Source organism: Cebidichthys violaceus, unplaced genomic scaffold (assembly GCF_023349555.1).
Source record: "Cebidichthys violaceus isolate CVI_PGR_0920_01 unplaced genomic scaffold, fCebVio1.0.p SCAF_12, whole genome shotgun sequence".
NCBI lineage: Eukaryota > Metazoa > Chordata > Actinopteri > Perciformes > Stichaeidae > Cebidichthys > Cebidichthys violaceus.
Window position 1 is genome coordinate 9921549 of NW_027176285.1, and position 14866 is coordinate 9936414.

The 14866-nt window shown below is 39.9% G+C and overlaps 1 protein-coding gene across 5 annotated transcripts in view; it reads left to right on the forward strand.

Annotated features, from left to right (window-relative positions):
* Positions 1-14866, forward strand: part of rgs3a (regulator of G protein signaling 3a) — a 127102-nt gene that overhangs the window by 91591 nt on the left and 20645 nt on the right. For all 5 annotated transcript variants that reach the window (XM_068706284.1, XM_068706285.1, XM_068706287.1 and 2 more), the window contains one exon: positions 2359-3351. In XM_068706284.1, the coding sequence (XP_068562385.1) occupies positions 2359-3351 (993 nt within the window). The remainder of the gene's footprint in view (positions 1-2358; positions 3352-14866) is intronic.

Here is a 14866-nt window from a genome sequence, read left to right on the forward strand (position 1 = left end):
TGAGGACTTGTGATTTCATAAATCCACCCATGAATATTTTGGGTACAGCAGTTTATTTTCATGGTCTATATATAAGAGTTCACATTCATGTCAGATCTCCATGTTCATATTCACTTTATAAACCTACTTCAAAATGATAATACAACGTTCCCCTAACTTAATATCACTAATGCGGTTTGCTTCCCATTTCCTTAATGCTGCACGCTGAGTGAGCTTAAGGCTCCCTCTTTCTGTTCAGTTAAAAGAATATAGCTAGCATCACTCCTTTACTTCTCTCTTCTCTAAGATCAGTCCAACTTGATTTTATCCTTGATGTCTTCTTTACCTTTGCCATACCGTTGTTGGTAATTATTATGGTTTTGTCTTTGGTTACTTTACAGTAAGATGTGTTGGATTCTACACAAACTTGACTGTGTAGATTGACTGAACCAGCCCGTTCTTTACCATCTGAACACACTCTTTCTCTTCTTATGCTAACATCATTAATGCCATTTATTCTACTTGTCGTCTTTGGTTAAACTGAATGACAAATGATTGTTTTGCTTAAAACCATGTAAAACATGGTTGTCTTCACACATATTAAATGAGTTTGTTCGAATTTCAGCAGCAAAGCTTATCTTTTCTAACTTTGTGAGTTTCATGAGTTCAAAAGTGCATATTATTAAATTGACTAAATTTAATTTAAAATGATTAAATTGGGAATTTCAAGGTTTCTTTTGTTTCTGTTTATCTTTTTTGTACTTTTTTCAGTTTTTGACCTCAAGCAACTTCCTGTGTTGAAACTCTAGCTGGGTTTGATTTCCAGCCCACCTTAACCCACTTGTGTTTTACCTGTTCGTTTGAACCAGTGCATCATCTCAGTATTTATTCATGTTCTCCTTTGAGCCATGTTTACTGGAGTACAGCCAACGCATATTGAATATCTACAACATGGCTCCTTCGTCAAAAATACAGGTGCCAAAATCACCAAGTTTATACATGACATCTATGTGAATTTCAAGACACAGTTGCTTGACCTCTTGAACCCATGTGTTTTCATTAAATTTAGTCTTTAAAACATTTTCACAGTTGGCAGCATTATTACATTAAATGGAAGAAAAAAAATTGAGTCCATAACTTTATAAACAATTCCGCAATTCAGCTTTACATATTCAGTAACTTTGTGATCTTTAGTCAAATTTTGAAAATGCAATTCTGTTGGTTTGAACAATGTTGGCCCACTCAAAATGTATTTGTAATGATCCACCCACTGAGGGCTCTGTGGGTTTCAATAGGTTAAAGCAGCATTTAAAACCAGCACATTTTGGGAGGGAGGTAATGCTAAAAACAGAGGACGGACAGTGTGCTGTGTGTGTGTGTGCACACGTGCACATTTGTGCGTGACATTGGATATTGGGATATTGTGTTTTTGGCCCTAGGAGGCGGGTGAGGGCAGTGGAGGGCTTGTGTGGTCATTTGGGCTGGATAGAAATGGTCAGTATGTTGAAATGATAAAGTCAAGTATAAGTTTGAGATCCCAGAAGAGCTGCCTTAAAGTTAAAAGAATGAAGAACGGACGAAGAAGATCCGGCGTTTTAAAAGAGAGCGGATTTACTAGCCCTGTATCGGGGCATAAAAACTCCCAGATCTAACAACAGTAACATATCAGAGAATCGATAGATGGGTGAACAGATGGTTGGCTAAGACATTGTAGCAATAATCTCATCCATTTCTTCAAGAGTTTTGGTGTTTGTTTGACTGAATCACTGCAACAAGCTCCAGTGTAGTATAGTAGCTATAGCAGCAAAACAGCCCCGTAACACTAATTGAACTCACTGGCACTGATACAATGTGGTGTCTAGCAGTTCAGTCTGTTGTCAGTCTTATGAGCAAAAATTAGCAACAGTTTGTTTTATGTCGTGTAGTGAAATACGCCGCACTTTGCATCTACAACGCCTCATTCAGCCCTGATGGAAGGACATTATTGCTATTCCTGTCATTCACCTAGTCTGAGAACATCCACAGCGTGCTTCGTGGTGCCATGGTTGTAGAACTTCCCATCATGAAATACTGCATGCTATGATCAGGCAGGACTATCATCACTTAATATTGTGACCTTCTCAACAGACACAAACGTCATCTACTCTGCTGCTGGCATTGCTGCTCGATCGCCTCAGCATGACGGAGATATTTCATAACCAAATTCAATGACTGCTAATGAAATAGTTGTGATAAGTGGATTTGCTCAGGGCAGCACAGTAAATCTCAATCATGCCACGTTAAACTTGTTAGATTTACGTATATAGCGTGCGTCAATTGTCCAAACGGTTTTGACTAACTGTTCTCTCCCTCTCTGTCTTCCTCTGTTCTCTTTTCTAGATGTTGGAGCCTAATGTGGAAGCCCCTTCCTGTGAACTGGGCGGAGTAGGAGGAGATCGAGGTGGTGTATGCCTCCACCTGCCCACCTCAGAAGGTGAGGAAAGCAGCCTGTATCCCTCCAGTCCCTCAGAGCCCCCGACCCTGGGCAGCCCTCACCCCTCAGAGCCTCTCACCCCTTTGGACGAGATCTACATGCCTCTTGGGGGTCTGGTGGGATCTGAGGAGCGCCACAAGGTGCCTCCCACGCCGCCTCCTTCCACAGAGGGCGAGGATTGGAGGAGTATGGAGGGGAATGAGATGGAAATCTGGAAAGAGGCGAATACTTTGGAGAGCAGGAGAAGGGAAGAGGAGGAGGATGACGGGGCCAGCAGAAAGAGTGCTGGGAGTGAGGGGGACGAGAAAGAAGAAGAAGAAGGAGGAGAGGAGGAGGGAGAGAGGAATGAAGAGGAGGTCAACCTCAACCTGGCGGTGTCCAACACAGATGAGGACAACGCCTCGGAGCCGCTGGACACCAACGCTCCCCCCTCCTCCTCCTCCTCCTCGTTTGTCATCCCCGAGCTGCGCCTTGATCGCTCCTTCAGCGCCGATGCCCTCTCCTCCCCCAACACTGACGAAGAAGATTACGACGAGGACGAAGACGAAGACGAGGAGTCTGACGAGGAGGACGACGAAGACGACAGTGACGACGCCTACCTGCAGCGCAGTGACAGCAAGCGCCGCAGCATGGTGGAGGGGGCCACCTGTGAGAAGCATGGAGGAGGGGGCCTCAGTGTGCAGAACTCCCTCCGCAGGCGCACACACAGTGAAGGGAGCCTGCTGCAGGACCCCCGCACGCCTTGTTTCACTTCAGACAACGCCATCAACTGCCTGGAGGCGGGGGGAGCGCACCACAAGGGCGGCTGGACACTCCCATCACCTAAAACCCTGAAGAAAGAGCTGACCAAGAATGGAGGCTCCATGCATCAGCTGTGTATGCTGTTCTCTGGGAGGAAGGTAAGCAGTGTCACACTGAAATAATAATGAGTTGTAGAAATTAAAAAATACACACACAAGCAAATACTATGATTACTCTATAGCTTTGTGTCTCCTAACTATTGCATCGGTTCTGCTCAAAGTTTCAGTTCACTGGTGTCTGTAAAAAGGGTGACATCAAGTGGTACAATAGAGCAAGTACACAATAATCCTGGAGTCCTTGAAGTCAGTTTAAATCTAACCAAAAAAAAGAAAATGAGCAGTGTGTTGCAACTAAACTTGCATACCAGGACAGTCTTGTGTCCGAATTTACAGAATGAATAATGATGTTAAAATATGAACTGCACAAGAAAAGGCCCTCAGCCTCATTTGTTTTCATATAAAGCCCAGCTGAAGTCAATCATAAGCAACTGTGCTTCTACTGCACTGCACAATTACCTTCATGCACTACTACATACTGACACTATAAAGAAGACATCACAAAACATGACACTAAATAAAACAAAGACACTAATAACCAAACCAGCTAGCAATTAATTATTCCTGCTTCCACTTCTTTTTGGTATAAAACACCTTTATCGCTTGACGAGGAAGCACACACATATTTATGCTTACATACACAATGTACATACATACATGATTGATGACTTTTATGCCAGTGTGTTCTGCATATTCTTACCATTGTGTAGGGTTGTTGTATAGGAGCTTATACTGTATGTAAAGTACTTGATGGCTGTGTGTGCAATCTGAAAGTAGAGATTAATTCATATATGAGATACTATGTTTTATATGAAGAGTGCTTCATTTTGTGATAAGAAGTTGACAGATTTTTGCAAAATCATTTATTTTCATCAGTTATATCAGTTAGTGCACTTAGTAGTTGTCCTAGTTGTCCAACAGAGGGAAGCATGCGTCACATCCTGTTAGCCTAGCAGCCTCACAGAAGTGTGCATCACATCTTTACTCACTTCACTTTGGCCGAGGTTGAGTAATGCACAATGATTGGCGAATATCAGCGCGTCTACATTTTCTGTTAACCATGATGTAATGTTTTTTTATGATTTCTCAAGAATTATTACACTGTAACTGGAATGCAGGCAGGTCATCAACCCTGTACTGATTTCCCCCAACAATGATATTTATAGTAGTTTGAACTGGACACCTGCACACCTATTACAGCAATATGAATTTAGCAATGGGAGTGCAGACAAATGGAGAGAAAATATAAATGACAGTGATATCAGAGCTCCACGTATTTCCCATAGACTTACTGATACACAAATGACACAAATGAGGTGATCAAGGATAAGGATGTTTATTGTCATCGTAAAAAAATACAACGAAATTAAGTTGGCCACTCATCGGTCAGTTCAGCAGCAACAAGGTAAAAAAATGTATAAAAACATTAAGACAAGACATTTCTGATTTTAAACAAGACATTAAATAAATATATGAAAAATAAAACACAGGCATCAATGGCTTTAAAGTGTCAAGTGTTCACTCTGTCATTGTAGAATATCAGAAGCAGTTTTATCCATCCCACCTTCCACCAGTCTGTCAGCACACTCAGTAGCCTTAAATGGCAGTGTGTGTGAGCTGTGCAGAGGAGGAATGCAGCACACAGGGCTGGAGCCTATTGGTCTTGGCAGATTCAAGGGGAATTTTACTACCTATTGGCGTCATGGACACAGATCCTATGAGACTTTTTTTTTTATCTTAAGTGATCTGCCAAACCCCCCCCCCCCCCTCCCATCATTCATAAATCTTGGGACATCTCCAGGTGCAGAAAGAGAGAGTGTGTGTGTCCAAACCCAGTATTTCATGTCATCTTCAAAGTTTATGAAAAAGTTTTATTCGTTTATAACATTTAAAGTTCTTACATATTAGTGGTGTGCAAGTTGTCTCACTGATAAATGATGTGAAAAGAAGCAGTTTTCTGAAAAGTTTAGAAAGTAAAGGTTCAAATTAGTTGAAAATGAATTGATGTGCATTGTTAATAGATGGCTTTTATTTTTAAATGTTCAATATAATGTAGACATGATTTGATATCAAGAATAAGCAAGCCTCAGCTTCCCTGCTACTTTTAATATACTGTGTATACCAATTTTGATCAGATGTCCAGAAACAATTCAATGTAAGCTAAATAGCATTTAAGTATTTTGGACACTTTTTGCATTGTGTGCAATTAATTATTAAGACACAGTGACTTTGCTGAAGCTTACTTTCAAAGTCAAAGAGTTGCGCAGTATGTGTGATGCATATGTATGTGTATGTGCTTCATACAGAGAACGGAGTGTGACGGAGGCACAGTGTGAATCTACTGTCTCTCGTTTTATAATTGAAGCCTCCCTTCCTCCCCTTCTCTGCCTGTCACCTCTCTTGTCTCTTGCCAGGCAGTGTTTACTCAGGTCCTGTCTTTCTTCCGCTCTGCCCTTTTTCCTTTCACTTGATGTCTTTAGTGTCTTTAGTATCATCAATGCAAGGAGAGCCAGAAACAGACAGAGAGAAGGTCTGGAGAAATAATGTCAACGAAGAGATTTTTCTTTGCTACCACTTAAAAGAAACTGTCTTATTCCTGTCATAGACCTGCTAAATGTGGTTTATATGTCACTTTTCAAAACAAAGTGTTTCCTGAACCAGAAGTAAACTACAATTTGTTTTGTTTTTTAAAAGGAATAAATGCAAAACATACAGTAGAATGATAAAAATGAGTTTGATATGTCTTATCTGTGTCCGCATTGCTTAAGACTACATCTGTCATATTAGTTTTAAGATTTGGGGTGTTTAAAGAATAAGTTTACCACAAAACAACATTGAAAATAACTACCTTAAAAGGTATTACTTGCAAATTTTTTTTATTGCAAAGCACAACATGTTGAGGACCTAGAGGGGGGAGAAAAAAGAGAACAATATTGGTCCTAAGTTTTGACCTTTTACTACACAACATGAATATTTAGCCTCAATTCAGCCTCATGTAACAGGCTAAGTCATCAGTTTACACAGGAAACTTTGTTAGTCAAATTTGATAAGACCCAGTAAGTAATGCTGACAATTTCTTTCTTCAAGTGTGGAACAAACACAGAGCACTCAGCTGCACTGACATTCAGCTGGATATAATTTGCCTCCTTGTTGAAGTCTGATTTTAATGCTCCGTGTAAAACCTCCTCTAATTGACATAGCCAAATATAGAGAGATCACTGGTTCAAGAAAACATGAGCTGCAAGGGCTATGGCTGGATTATAAAGGTCAACATTGAAGAATGCTTTGCACAAACAAACACAATTAAAACATTTAGGTCGTAAAACAACAAAAATGGGAATTTAAAAGGTATGAGAGTCCAGAAGTAATCCACAAAAAAGATCTAGCGGCATGCAACAAATCGCCATATAAGCCTAAAGCACTGTGTGTTCTTTCCGATCGCACCATTAAATAGAATTCTCATCTTGTTGTCCAAACCCTCAAATCCTCCGTCTTTTTCCAGACACCACACTATCCATCGTCTCGTTTCAGTTTGTGTTGCATCCACACAAACGTTGTAGCAACAGATGCGTGTGGATCTGACCCAGTGCTTTTGGCTTACGCAGACTAAACATTTTGTTTATGGGGTCCTAATGTTTGTTTGAAATCTGGATAAATATCGGCCGTCCTTCCAGACGTTTGGGGGGGGAAACAATTTTAATGTGTTTACTGGTGGTTGTGTGATGGCTTACATTCCTGCGTTGTGTCAAGGATACACAGGGGTGCATAGTGCAAAATGGAAATGGGTTAGCATGCATTCACACTTGCAAACAGGTGTGTTAACGGGCGGTACTGCCAGTACTCACACACACACACACACACACACACACACACACACACACACACACACACACACACACACACGCAAACATAAATAGAGTTTGGTATGTTAACCACTGCAGGATGAATCAGGATGGTTGTAAAAACTTCCAGCCTGGTGACCAACATTACCATAGATCTGACTTACGATTCTTGAGAAGGGAGTTTTACAGTCAGTGAGAAACAGAATTAAAAAGAACTGTTTGTCAAACCAAGGAACATTTGCTTCTATCCTTATGATACAGTCTAGATGTAAATCTGTAAAATAATAGTTCATTAATAACATTTTCACATTTGACAGTGGCAACAAGAGGGAGATGAAGTCTACTGATTAGCTTGAGCAACATTCAAAATTCAACACTCAAGAAGGCAATTTCCATTTAATGCCGGTGCGCTGCACACAGTAGCCCATCTATTAATTTTGTCTGAAGCAAACCTGCAGGCTACTCCACAACTAAATGCATGTGTTGTAGTAAATTAAATATTGCTGCTTTAGCCTGGTCATGAAAGAAGAGTAAACCAGGCAACATTTTGATAAATGATCTACTGGAAAAACACAGCGTATTATGCTATTATTTGTTGCAGGCTGAACACTACAGGGTAATCAAACACAAGGCAAACAGCACACACAACTCCATCTAATCTAACTGACTCACCTTTGTCCTCGGAGCTAAAGCCAAAATATCAAATCGATTCAACTAACATGGAAGAATCAGAAAATAGCAAGCACACCTATGCAAACAGTAACACAAAGTCAGTTTTGACTCACCTGTTCAACTTTTTGTAAAAATAAAAGGAACAATCTATTCTATGGGCTGCAATAGACACTAGTTGAAATACCAATATCAGTACAGTAAGGTGTAAATAGTATTTGTTTTACTTTATAAAGATATCTTTCAGAATAGCATATACACGTAGGGTACACAAAAATGTGTTCACAACAACATGTTTGGAGTATTGTACCTTCCGAGTAGTGTTCCATGTCTTCAATTTCCTGGATAAATGGGAGAAACAGTTATAGGAACTTGCTATTTTAGGCCCACATAGAATATTAGTAAACTTGGTGCACTGTTAAGTAATCCTCAAGTACCTCAGCTTCATGTCTAGACTCCCACCACTCTTCCAAGACAAAGCTATTAGCGCCGACTCTCATCATCCCCCAGGCCCTAATGTGCATGTCCCTTGTGGTAACAGTGCCTAACCTTAACCCAGAGGTTAATATAGAATGAAAGAACACGGCACTTGTTGATATCAAGACTGTGATGCGTCCCTCACATGGACCGGCGCGCGTGACCAGGGCTAATAATAGAATGTTTCTTGTGTTCGTGGAAACGATGTAAAAATACTAGGTGCTGTTTTGTCCAAATATGATGTGTACATCAGAATCAGCATGTATTCTTTGACAGCACTGTGCCACACTGAATTGATAGTATCCTGTTTGACTGTACAGTGAATGGCCTGGAAGGGACAAAGGGTCTCCAGGGTTCAAATCCATGACTGATGCAGCCAGGATGAGTATGTCCAGTCAAGTACTAAATGGGTAACATGTAAATATTTACTGAGCAAACTGAACAAGCTTGCAGGACAGTCAACAGAGTGTCCAGCCCACTCAAGAAAATATTGACAAAAATGCAAAGGAACTGAATGTGATGTTTATAGTGTTTTACATCACAGTTCACAATAAAATGTCCATGTCTATCCATCCATCCATCCATCCATCCATCCATCCATCCATCCACATAACTAAGATATATTACACAGTCATGCACAGCCAAATAGCCTCTAGCATTCAAGAGGCTAAAAAAAAGAAATGACCCTTCAAACTCTTTAGATTCTGAGTATTGGTCTTAATATCCAAAACGTGATAGGCCTAGTTATGGTTGCTAAGCTCTCATTGGACAATTAATGTTCGGGGAAGGGGTTTGGTAAATTGTTGTTTTTTGTTAGCATCCTGTTTGCTAAATATACACATTTTCTGGGATGTATCTTCCGACACACTGAGACAAGAACATTTTCTGGGTTAAAAGATAGCCGGCCAAGCTGACAGGAAAGGGAAAATCCATTGCCAGTAGAGCAACTGTGATAACAAATAGGAGTCTTCTGGGAAGCGAGCCTGTTATTTTGTTGTGACTTTGTCAAATAAAATAATTAATAATTTCATAATTTCAATTCTTCACATCTGCTTATTGCCTTATTACATTTTTTCTTCCCTGCCAAAATCAGGAAGAAGTTAAACTATAATTGTATGTATATATATATAGTGTGTGTGTGTATATATATATATATATATATATATATATATATATATAAATATAATTCTCAGATTTTCCAAATATTTTTGTATATATAGTTAGGCTTATAGATGGATAGGATTGATGGTTGATTATATTGCTATCCTTACATTTAATATTTAAAGTAATTTAAAATAATATGAAACAGACACAAGAAATGCATCAGAAACAAACGGAACCTCGTATTGTGCGCCTGAAAGAAACAGTAGTTTAATTAAAGGGGCTTAAACGCAAAGTGCTCAAATGGGTTGAGAGTGAGTGAGAGAGGGAATTGTTTTTCTCTCAACACCTGCAGGATTAGTTAAGATCATTTCAAAAAACAAAGTAATTCACTTCTTAGCAAACTTAGTAACTCCTTGTGACCTCATGAGAGTTCAAAGCTTCCCTCGCTAATTCTTCTTTGCGAAAAACTCTGTATCCCTGTATTCTTTTGTTCTCGCCCTCACTCTTTCTCTGTACTATTGTGCTACTACAACACTCAACTAAAAGGGCTAAAATAGCATTCATTTTGTTAATTTGTTTAGCTGTTTATGAGCTCCCAGGATAGTTACTGCAGTGAAATGTGTGTGAAGGAGTGTGGGAACATGCTGCTTCAATCCATGAACTCTGATATTTTTGCAATACAATGAGAATGAGGGATATGATAGCTCCCTTTGATTCTAAAAAAAAATAAAAAATTAAATACAAGCAAAAGAAAAACATTGAATGTCAGCACACAGCAGTCTCTGGCTCAGTAGTTTTAACTCTATCCTCATGGTAACACATTGCTTCGAGGCATGATTCAAGTGAAGATAATGACAATAAACATGACTAATACAATAAATGAAAGGCGCACCACGTTATACACTAACCAATTTAGGGGAATACGCATTAGTTACTATCAGCAATCACATTTCCTTAGTGACCTTTGAATTAAAACGCTGTTCAGGGCTTTGATGAGGTCTTTCTTACGTAAGACGTGATCGCCTGATGTCATGGCACTTACTGACTGGACTAATGTAAATGGTAAATAGATTTGTACTTGTATAGCGCTTTTCTAGTCTTCTTCTTCTTCTAGTTATTCCCCCATGCATACACTGATGACAGGGGCTACCATGCAATGTGCCACCTGTCCATCAGGACTATCTAACCATTCATACCCAAACATACACCAAATTCGGGAGCAATTTGGGATTAAGTGTCTTGCCCAAGGAAACATCGACATGGACTAGCGGAGCCGGGGATCGGACCGCCGATCCTCTGATTGAAGGACGGCCCCTGCTTTCTGCCCACCTCAGTGCCCTGCAATGTATGCAGTTAGGACTTTGGACGCTGTCGATGGTACAACAAAGCCCTCTCCTGATGTTCGCCTAATCCAAGAGAGGATCCAGAAGGCCCCTTGTTTCATAGTTATGACTCGCCTGTGTTTGAATGGAGGTGTTTACAGCGCTCGTTGCCATAGCAGTATTATGGCTGATTCGGGAATCGGTTACGTAAATGTTGATGGAAGGTTTCTCGCATATAGATGCACACGTGGCACGAAAGCACACAAGCTCACACTCCATAATCTTTCCATTGCAAATGTTCAGAGATACTGAATGTAGTTGAGCTATCAATAGATGATGTGCTTTGACTATACTGAAATAGATAAATACCACCAGAAAAAGATTAAGGAGACACGGCGGGAGACAAACAATGCTTAACATTGAAATGATAAAGTGGAAAGTGTTGACAACCCACATCTGACCGGCTCTCTCATAGCTTTGCTATATACGTTGTCTTATGTGAACATTTGATTAAAAATTCTCAAAAAATTGTTAGATCAAAGTTTATGGACCCCTTCAGAACCTGAAATCTGCCATTTTAACTTTTTGTCCGAGTCTCGGTGTGTTCTGTCTCCAGAGTCAAAATTGTACATAGAGTAAGATAACAAGAACGCTGTGTACTTTATCTGTGTGCCAGTTATGGGTTCCACATCAGCACATAACCCTGGCTATGTTTTTGAATATCAGACACAACTGTGTAGCTGCACATGCAGAAACAGGACGCACACACACACACACACACACACACACACACACACGCAATCACTCACACTCCCCAGGAGGCAGGAGTCAGGGTGAACAATGCTGGTGGGATGATGGGAGCTCACACGCTGTCCTCACAGGATGGGAACATGGTCAAGGGAACAGTCAGCCCAGGAGGTAGAGCTATAAATCAAAGTTCACTCCTTGATGTTAGAATAAGGTGCGTGTTACGAAATAAAACATTTAGTTGAACTGAAAATGTAGCAATGTAGCAAATGTTGCCAAAGGGTTGTTGCTGCTATTTCCTGCTGTGATTAAAACACATCGTGTTGTGTTCCACAAAAAAATCATACAGCGCCATCACACTGGTCCTCCGGTAATCAACTATAAAACCCTTTCAGTTTGCCGACAAGACAGTATCTATTTGTCTTATCTTGCCTGCCTGGAATTCATTTTAATTTCTCACAATTTATGGAATAAACAGCGTGAGCAGGATAAAAAAATTGCTTAAATACACTTTTTTTTTAAGTTCAAATGTAATTTTTTGCTTCTAGTCTGAGTAAGTTATCTTCAAAGTTGTGTTATTTGATACAATTGGAACCACTTTAGTGCTTTTGTTTGGGACATTTCATTCACTAAACAATTGTTAATACACAAGCACACAAGCTGAAATGACATAGCGCAAAACATAAAAGAACACCAGGAGCTTGACTTTTAGACATTTTAGTCAAGTAATTTGTTAATAGACACAATCAAAGTAGAAGGCCTTGACGAGCACTACTGCAGTTCCTATTTCATAACCACCTATGTGTAAATGCTTTCTTTCTTATGCATCAGTTTACTTTTTAACGGTAAAGTCAGATATCCCACGACTGCTATGTGTTGTTTACTTCGACTGCAAGACGATGCACAACCTATACATGAGCGTTTGTGTGACCAAACGGCTGCCGCGGTCGGCTCTCATTTGCAGCATTCCTCCCTTCCCTCCCAAATGCCATAGATCTCCTCCTGACTTGCTGCTCTCCAAGAAATTGTTTTTGCTAGTCTGGAAACCAGCCATTCATTTTGGCTGTGAATACAATTACTGCAACTGATAATGGACCAAAAGTAGCACCTGCAACTGACAACGCTTTACCACCTTTTCGTGGATTCTTCCTTTCTTCTTCAGCAGAGCTGTCGGAGCGGACTGAATGGGAGTGGAATTTGTGGAGAAATTGGCAACCAGTGGCATGTTGCAACATCGAGACAGTGTGACCATGTGATGGACGTCACTCGCATAAATGCTCAAAAACAGTACTGCAATTAAGCATGAGCCATGCATCTGCAGTGATGCGGTGCATTCTACATTGACATACCTCCACCCTCTTAATATGCGAATAAGAATAACAAAAATGCTATTACATATACATACTATTAAGTCATTAAATAATGGCATCTTGTAAAAGTAAACACCAATATGACCTGTGTGGTTAGAAATGAATAACCTACATTATGAGCATGTCCAATCCAACTTGATCACTATTATAGTTATTTATTATAAGACAGTGATACAGTACAGTAATTGCTGTAGTATAAATGTCTGTGCAAGTGTAATAACTATAATGACTAGACAATGATGTTTGGATTCTGCAGTGAAACCCTACAATCTAACCTTTCAAACCAAAAACAATGAAACTAATCATGCTCACAAAGGACATGGCTTACATATTATTTTTATTCTTCGCTATTAAACTCATTAACAAGATAGACGGAGATGTTAGAGGCATGTGTCACTGATATTTTCCTACTGTTGCGTCATAATTGCATTCATCTTTGATAATTGCCTTGTGAGAGTTTCTGCTAAAAAGGAAAACCTCAGAGGGTGACTGCAACAGATTGCACGCTTTGGTCAAAAAGCATAATTGTCATTGAGCTATTGAAAACAAATTATATAATTCATGCAGCCAGTGTAGCATTCAGGCTGCATCCAATTGGGAATCATTGGACCATTGGTGCTCCTGATGGCTCGTTTGTGCATATCTGCCAGTTTTGGAAAGAATTGTGAGGCTCCGGCTATAAAAATTCCAAGCAGAAAGGTCATCCACTGGTCAGAAACTGTCAATAATATATTAATAGATAGCACCAGATCCAGCACGGAGTAACCTGACAGCTTTTCAGAGCAGATCAGAGAAGTGACGTCTGCGCGAGCATTGTTCATTAACATCCCGGGACATGGGAAGTACTGATGCAGGAAGCAGCCATCTCCTGAGCGGTGCTGAATAACAGGAGGCAGAGGAGAGTCAGATCAAGTACAAAACACACATATGCCCTTTCTATCCGTGTGCGGCAAAATCACACACACGCAGAAACACACACAAGCGTGCAGACAATGCACCTTTGTATGCGCTTTCATTATGTAGTTTGACTAGGAATGAGTCAGCATCCTGTCTGTGGGTCACTGAGTTTATTTTCAGATATTGTGAGGTTGTACTATATGTGTGTATTTTGTGTGTGAGTGTGTTAGCAGCTGCCATCCAATTACACAAGGTCACACACAATCATTCTCCCTCGGCTACAACCGCAAGTTTATTGTACTCCAAAACTTCCTTTTATTTGTAAAGGAAGCTGAAACTATATTTCTTTCTGATATGAACTGAAACAATGAAAAACAAAACATGGCATTACAGCAGTTATGTAATTGCACATCAAAGACTATTATCAAGGCAAAACACATCAGAAGTGTCTCAAGGCTTTTATAAAACAAAGACAGAACTATGAGAAAGAACAAAAAAAAATACTGAATTAATTAATTTTGAATACCCTAATCATGGCCTCATGAAAACTGACATAAGCTGCATATACGGATTAGATTGCTTGATAATCATTAAAACTCCCCCACTGCGTTCAGCGTTGGCTTTTGTGATCTCTCTCCCACGTCTCTTTGTTTAAACATCAGTTTGGGCCTTCATTAAACCTTTTTTCTCTATATCTCGTATTTTCCGGCTTTTATAAAGGCTCCATTGTTCCTCCAATGCCCTTCAGAGAGAGAGCCCAGTCCTGTTTTCTGTCTCCTTTTTATTATTTTCTTTCAACTCGCTGGCCGAGATCTACGAGGAAGTGCAGACACTGATCACGAGCAAGAAATGGCCAAGATTATCATCAAAAAAGCAAGCTGTGACCAGTTTATATGCTCGGTTTACTAACATTGGTTATGCAAATGATTTGCTATTAAGCTCCAACATAGAAACAGCTGGCAGAATTATAATTTTGCAAGTGAATTCAACTTAAGCATGTGACGGATGAACTAGAATAACACTTAAAAACTGATAGAATTTTATAATTGTATGATAAAGTTCCTCATTTCAGGAACCATGTGTTTTTTGACTTTGGGATCACATTCCTGCATGCTTTCTAAATAGAAGT